The 8,188-nt window shown below is 38.5% G+C and overlaps 1 protein-coding gene across 1 annotated transcript; it reads left to right on the top strand.

The window, feature by feature from the left end:
• The first annotated feature begins 589 nt into the window (after window positions 1-589).
• Window positions 590-7,948, top strand: LOC145043081 (actin binding protein). Its single transcript, XM_078991624.1, has 15 exons — window positions 590-1,350; window positions 1,693-2,612; window positions 2,713-4,928; window positions 5,035-5,158; window positions 5,408-5,479; window positions 5,580-5,678; window positions 5,795-5,836; window positions 5,925-6,005; window positions 6,099-6,231; window positions 6,329-6,423; window positions 6,500-6,571; window positions 6,660-6,776; window positions 6,886-6,954; window positions 7,042-7,108; window positions 7,230-7,948. Exons 1-15 carry the CDS (start codon window positions 1,278-1,280, stop codon window positions 7,370-7,372), a joined length of 4,323 nt encoding a protein of 1,440 aa, XP_078847750.1. The 5' UTR covers window positions 590-1,277; the 3' UTR covers window positions 7,373-7,948.
• The last annotated feature ends 240 nt before the right edge of the window (window positions 7,949-8,188 follow it).

Genomic DNA, 8,188 nt, shown 5'->3' with positions numbered 1-8,188 from the left:
GACCTAATATAATTTGAAAAAAAAAGTTGCAATCAACCTAGATTTTTGCAAATACTAAAATCTTAAAAAGACCATCAACATTTCACTGATGGTGGCCTACAAAAATTGTTGCCAACTTGATATTTTTCATTCATATGACTACTATGGTAAACAAATTTAAATAATAATTATTATAATCTTTATCTTTTAATAATTTGTTGTTATCTAACATTTAAGTTTTTAAAGTAGGGAAATCAATGATAAAGTCCTAATAGGTTTAATCTAATTTTTATTTTTTAAACAGAAAAATCTTAATTATTTTATATTTTGTTCAAATTAACGAAATGGTTCTTATTTTTTTTTTTTCAACAAAAAATGATAGATTATCGTATAAATTAGATTTTTCTGTTCAAAAATAAACGTTAAGATTAAACAATAAACTAAATTAAAATATTAAGATTTTATTGGAGATTTTTCACAAATAAAAAAATAAAAACATATTTTTTTTTAATGTAAAGAAAAACATCATAAAATATGAAAAAACAAGAAAAATAGCAAGGGTCCGAGAGTCGAGTTGCCATGGAAGAAAGCAAAAATCACATTTTTGTAAATCCCTTTGACAACAATATACTCCAAACTTTTTTTTATCTCTTTCATCTTTATTTCTTCGAACTTCAAACCCTTAAATCTCTCCATATCTTGTTCATAATCTTTCTTTGTTTGTTCTTTTAGATTCCACGTGTATGTGATAATCACAGATTTGCATCTTACTGATTCATACAATTGGTAGAAAGGTTCGGGTCTACGATTCTTCTTTCCTTTTTCAACACTCCCCCATTTCATTTCATCCATCTCTCCATGTGATTTCCAAATCATCATCAAATTGGCAGAAAAACCACATGCTTCTTCCTCCTAATGTTTCGATCGCCATTTCCCTACCTATAAGTTCCCACAAACCCTATCTCCACTAAACTTATCTATACTTCATCATTAACTTCACCAGAATTTCTCTTTAATCAGCTGACCCAGATTAGTAGATTTATAGATTACGCACACACCCACCTTGTCTTCTAAGCTTATATTGGGGGATCGAATTCGCAATTGGAGTTTAAAATCGAGTTCAACACTTCTCTGTGATCGGATTGGTGCTATTTATTACTGGGTGTAAATTAGATACGACAATAGGACAAGTGCGAGATCGATCTAGGTATTACAGAGTCAACATTTTTGGGTTGAAGAAATTGAACATACAGGGGTCAAGATTTTGGATCCAGTCGGAAGCGTAACAGCGCCATTAGATGGCGCTGTTCAAACGCTTCTTTTATCGCAAGCCGCCGGATCGCCTCCTTGAGATCTCCGAGCGGGTTTACGGTATGTTTCTAATTAAAGCGCCACACAATTTCGCTTATCTTCTAGAATCTCGGAATCCATAGAAGAATCTAAGTTCACCTGCTAAATATTCTCAACACATTATTCAAATTCCCTCTTTCCCGTTTCTTTTGGGTTGAATTCGTAATTGGTTGATTATTTCTTCGAATTTTACTCAAACAGTTCGATTTTTTCTCCTGTTATATCGGATTTATCATATGACCTTACTTCAACCACCATTTTCTGTTTCAAATATCTTTCTTCTAGAGTTGAAATTTGTGGGAAATTTGGTATATTTTCGGTCCAAAACTTTTCTACCTTCTGATTGTCAAAAATTATTTGCAGTTTTTGATTGCTGCTTCTCGAGCGAAGTACTGGAAGAAGATGAATACAAGATGTACATGGGTGGCATTGTTGCAGAACTCCAAGACTACTATCCCGATTCATCTTTCATGGTTTTCAACTTCAGAGAAGGCGACAAAAGGACCCAAATTTCAGACATATTATCTCAATACGACATGACAGTAATGGAGTACCCTAGACAATATGAAGGGTGCCCAATGTTACCATTAGAAATGATCCATCACTTTCTTCGATCCAGTGAAAGCTGGTTATCATTAGCAGGACAACAAAATGTCCTCTTAATGCATTGTGAAAGAGGAGGGTGGCCTGTTCTTGCTTTTATGCTTGCAGCTCTTCTTCTATTTCGCAAACAATACAATGGTGAACAGAAGACTCTTGATATGGTATACAAACAAGCCCCTAAAGAGCTTCTTCATCTTCTAACACCTTTAAATCCACAGCCTTCACAGTTGAGGTATCTTCAGTATATATCAAGGAGAAATTTGGGTTCTGATTGGCCACCTTCAGACACACCATTAGCTTTGGATTGTATCATACTTCGCGTTCTTCCCATTTTTGGTGAAAAGGGTTGTCGACCTGTTGTCCGTGTATATGGTCAAGATTCATCTTCAACAACAGCCAATAGAAGTTCTAAGCTTTTGTTTTCATCTTCAAAAACCAAAAAACAAGCGCGTTATTATCAACCAGAAGAGTGTGAGCTTGTGAAGATTGATATTCATCATCGTGTACAAGGTGATGTTGTTCTTGAATGCATACATTTGGATCATGTAAGAGAGGAAATGATGTTTAGAGTAATGTTTCACACAACGTTTATTCGAGGTAATGTGCTTATGTTGAGTCGCGATGAAGTTGATGTCATGTGGGATTCAAGAGACCAGATGCCCAAGAACTTTAAAGCAGAGGTAGGAAAGTCGAATGCTTTTATTTTTGAATCTTTTTTTTTTTGAGAAGTGAAAGAAGTTGAATGCATATACTCATATATATAGATACATGTATTATCAGGTGATTTTTTCGGATGCTGATGCTCTATCATCTATGATCAACACAGAAGGAGAATTTGAAGATGGGAGTGAGACAGAAAGTCCTACACCTGAAGAGTTTTATGATATGGAAGAGATTTTTAGTAATGTAGTTGATACACCAGATGCAAAAGTGGAATCTGAATCTGAATTTGAATCTGATACTCTTTTAACTATAAAAGACAATGAATCGGATGCTGAAAATTATGATATAGTGTTAAAGGAGGAAGCACAACCTGATAATAAGGTGAAAAAAGGGAATGATTTGGGGTATGTAAATGGTGGTTTGAAGCTTACAGAGGTGGTTGCTAATGAAGTTGAAATAAAAGATAAAGAGGAAAGGGAAGAGAGTCCGGGGAAGAAGGGTAAAGATGGAAGAAAAGTTTTGGGGAACTCAAAGCAAAAAGGAAAGCCACCGGAAGCTTCTGTGAATTCAAGAATTGCAAAAGCGAATGTGGTGTCAAGGTGGATTCCTCCTAATAAAGGATCGTATACGAATTCATTGCATGTGTCTTATCCACCAACGAGGTATAATAGTGCGCCACCTGTCCTGGCAGAATTGGGGGAGAAAAAATCAGGTGAAGGTGCAGGGAATAAAGCAGAGAATGGATCAAAGAAAGATGTTAAAGTGGGCGAGTCTTCACCTGTTCGGCGATCTGGTAAGTCTCTGGGTTCTGGTGCCTTGAAAGATCTTGTTGGAATTTTGGAAGAGAAATCAGTGAAGGTTACTACTCCACCTCCTACACCACTGCTGCCAGTAGCAAGCAGGGCTCCTCCACCACCACCACCACCACCTCCTCCACCTCCACCACCTAGCTCATATGACATCTATATTAATGATGAAGTTGTGCCTGCTTCTCCACCTTTGCCTCCTAAACAGGTTGCACCTCCACCTCCACCTCCACCCCCACCACCACCTCCAATGTATGCGGCCACATCTCCTCCACCGTCACCACCACCACCACCTCCACCTCCAATGTATGGAGCCCCATATTCTCCATCTCCGCCTCCACCCCCACCTCCACCTCCAATGTATGCAGCTGCTCCTCCTCCACCACCCCCACCCCCACCTCCCATGTATGCAGCTACATCTCCTCCACCACCACCCCCACCCCCACCCCCACATCCAATGTATTCAGCTTCATATCCTAGTTATAATGCCCCATTACCGCCACCGCCACCACCACCACCACCACCACCGCCCAGGTATGGAGCTCCATCTCCGCCGCCCCCACCCCCACCCCCACCCCCAATGTATGGAGGAGCCCCACCTCCACCGCCACCACCACCTTTCTCACGAGGTACTGCACCACCACCACCACCACCACCTCCTCCAAAGTATGATTCCCCATCACCACCTCCACCACCACCGCCACCACCCCCACCTCCCTCACGAAGTGCTCCATTCCCACCTCCTCCTCCACCACCTCCCCCTATGTCGACATACGGAGCTCCATCTCCACCGCTTTATGCAGCACGTGGACCTCCACCCCCACCTCCACCTCCACCACCAACCCATGGAGTCCCTACCCCACCTCCTCCTCCAATGCGTGGACCGCCACCCCCACCACCTCCACCAATGTATGGAAACCCACCTCCACCTCCCCCACCTCCGTTCCGAGGAGCACCACCTCCTCCACCACCTCCTCCACCAATGTCTGGTGGTGGTCCACCACCACCACCTCCACCAATGCGGGGACCACCTCCTCCACCACCTCCACCTGGAGGAGGCCGTGCGCCTGGACCACCACCTCCACCCCCTCCTCCTGGAGGCCGTGCACCCGGACCACCACCACCGCCACCTCCTCCTGGAGGCCGTGCACCCGGACCACCACCACCGCCACCTCCTCCTGGAGGCCGTGCACCTGGACCACCACCACCGCCCCCTCCTCCTGGAGGCCGTGCACCTGGACCACCACCACCACCTCCACCTGGAGGCCGTGCACCTGGCCCACCTCCTCCACCTGGACCACCAAGACCTCCAGGAGTTGGGCCACCACCACCTCCACCGGGAGGTCGTGCGCCTGGACCTCCAAGTTTCGGCCCTCCACCACCACGGGGTAGAGGACTTGCCCGCCCTACTGGAATGGCGGCAGCACCACGAAGATCAAACTTAAAACCACTCCATTGGAGCAAAGTTACCAGGGCTTTGCAAGGTTCCTTGTGGGAAGAATTGCAAAGAACCGGAGAACCCCAAAGGTATTTTGCATTTTTTTTTTTTTTTTTTTTTATTAACATTATTATCATACACGATTTTTATTTATATATGTTTTTGATTTATAATTATGTTGTTATTGAATTGTAGTGCAGCAGATTTTGATGTGTCAGAACTTGAGACATTGTTCTCAGCCATTGTCCCAAAGAAAGATACTTCTAAAGGAGGAGGACGCCGCAAGTCTACCGGCTCAAAAACTGAAAAAATCCACTTGGTAATTAATAAAAAAAATATTATTATATTTGAAATTACTTTTACTTCTATTAGATAAATGACATATTTTTTCAAAGTTAGTGTCAGGTATGAAATCTCTTAAACACTTGAAAATGTAATAAGTTCAACTTAGGGATTTCAAAATCCTAATCCCAAAACCTCACATAAACCCTAATTTATCAGATATGTTATGTGGCATTTAGCATATTGATCTTCTTTCCCTGATTGTTATTGCAAAATTGTTTATCAGATGGATTTGAGGAGAGCCAATAACACAGAAATCATGCTCACCAAGGTTAAGATGCCACTTCCTGACATGATGGTAACTTTTTTTTTTTTTCAAACACTTTCTTTTTAGATCAACTTCTTCACAAAATTAAATGGCAATATTATAATCTTGAAATTTTATTTGGCATCTACAGGCTGCAGCTTTAGCTATGGATGAATCAATCTTAGATGCTGATCAAGTAGAGAATCTTATCAAGTTTTGTCCTACTAAAGAAGAAATGGAGCTTCTCAAGGTGAAACCTTTTTCTCACTTTATTGATGGGGCATTTTTATTGGGTGTAAATTAATAATAAAAGTTTTACTTTCATTTATGAATTATGTATTCATCTTCTTCATTGCAACTTTTCAGAATTATACAGGTGATAGGGATATGTTGGGCAAGTGTGAACAGGTTAGTTAGCACCCAGATCATGTAATATTTCATCTTTTTATCAAACTTTAAATTCTCATGATTTTTTTAAAAAAATTTTATCTTGCAGTTTTTCCTGGAGCTCATGAAGGTGCCACGTGTTGAATCAAAATTACGAGTTTTTCTGTTCAAAATTCAATTTAACACCCAGGTATTTTCTTTTATGTTGTAATTGGAGTCTGCTAATCATAATTTTCTTTCTATATATTATTAATTTATTTTCTCATTTTGACATTTCTTTCAGCTTTCTGAGTTTAAGAAGAGTTTAAACACCGTAAATTCTGCATGTGATGAGGTCAGGACTTCTGTGAAATTAAAGGAGATCATGAAACGAATTTTGTATTTAGGGAATACATTAAATCAAGGAACTGCAAGAGGTAAAAAAAAAAAAGGCAACCTTGTTGGTTATTTCATATCGAGTTTTATTCAAAAAAAAAAAAAAAAGGATTGTTCATTTTTGATACAAATTTGCAGGTTCTGCAGTTGGTTTCAAGTTAGACAGTCTTTTGAAACTAACAGATACACGTGCTTCAAACAGCAAAATGACCTTAATGCATTACCTCTGCAAGGTACAACTCCCTTTTGCTATTTATATAGATTTGGTACAAGTCCCTTTTGCATAAATTTTCAAGTTTAATTTTACAGGTTCTTGCTGCCAAATCACCTGCCCTTTTGGATTTTCATGTGGATCTTGTTAGTCTCGAGGCTGCTACTAAGGTTCACAGCTTCACTTATTTTCTCAAAAAAAAATGTAAGTTTTTTTATAAAGAAAAATGATAAATGAAAGGGAGTTTCTTGTTTGCAGATACAATTGAAGTCTTTAGCAGAAGAAATGCAGGCCATTATTAAGGGTCTGGAGAAGGTCAGACAAGAACTCGATGCTTCTGCAAACGATGGCCCTGTCTCTGAAGTTTTTCATAAAGTAAATACACAAAAACATTTATTTTACTCAATTTCTTCTAATTCGATATCTTTTGTTTATATATAAAACTACAATCTGATGTGAATATATCTTTTTGTTGTATTGTTAGACACTGAATCAGTTTATCAGCATTGCTGAGTCGGAAGTGGGGTCCGTAACAAATTTGTATTCTGTGGTGGTAAGTATCAAGAACAACCCTTTTAATTAATAATTTTTTTAAAAAAAAATATATATTTTGTATTATTTAATAATGTTTGTGTTGCAGGGTAGAAATGCTGATGCATTGGCATTATATTTTGGTGAAGATCCTGCTCGTTGCCCTTTTGAACAAGGTAACGTATTTAAGTCACATGTCCTTTTTATAATCAATAATAATAATAATAATAATTGTTGAAATGCATATGTTTGAAAGTATAAGAGAAGAATGATGGTTTATGGCTAATGGTTGTGCAGTTACACAGACCCTTTTGAACTTTGTGAGGCTGTTTAGAAAAGCTCATGAAGAAAACTATAAACAAGCTGAACTAGAAAAGAAGAAAGCTCAGAAAGAGGTTGAAATGGAGAGGGCAAAGGGTATTAACTTAACAAAAAAATAATAAATATAAAATTACAACAAGAATATATATATATATATGCAAAGCATGTTGATGATACCCACTACCAACACACCTAGAAAGAAAGTCAAAGGGTGTTTGTTGACCAAAGGAACCTGAAAAGGGTATGGTTGTCCATGCACATTCACATACACATACACATACACCCACAGTTCCTGCAAACAGCTCTGATCTCTGCTGTAAATACAAAAGACACATGGCATGATTTGCTGTTTCGAGGTGAAGAAGAAGACTTGATGAAGAAAATATGTTGACAAGAATGACAATGACCCTACCTAGAGATTATTATTAATAACAATGTAGATTATATAGTCATTAACCATGTATATATATCTTCTAACCCAATACTAACATAACATCCATATTTGATTATTCACTTTGTATCATTAGGGAGAAATTGGTTTATATTAGAGTTTTTGACAAGAAAACTGGCCATAAAATTTGTTGTATATACAACTAGTGGGTATAGGTTATGATAGCAAGCTGGGAATAGGCCACTCTTGGTGTAAGTAATGTTGTAACAAAATTTGAGATTTAGACACATTTTGTTTATTTCAATTTCACATAATTGTTGGGTGACTGATTCTAATGTTCTTGGAATGCCCAATTTACTTGTCTTTTCATCATCCATGATTCCATTTGCAATCAAAATTCTTCTCTATTCTCAACTTCAAACCACCCTAAAATGTCAACCTTTACTCTCTTTCCTCTATTTCATACTTTTTTTTTTATTAATTAATGGAATAGGTCACAAACTAAAATGATTTTTTATGTATATCCACTTGATTTCATTTTTGA

This window comes from Lactuca saligna, chromosome 4 (assembly GCF_052625555.1).
Source record: "Lactuca saligna cultivar CGN05327 chromosome 4, ASM5262555v1, whole genome shotgun sequence".
In the NCBI taxonomy this organism is placed as follows: Eukaryota; Viridiplantae; Streptophyta; class Magnoliopsida; order Asterales; family Asteraceae; genus Lactuca; species Lactuca saligna.
This window is presented reverse-complemented; position numbering and strand designations above follow the sequence as displayed.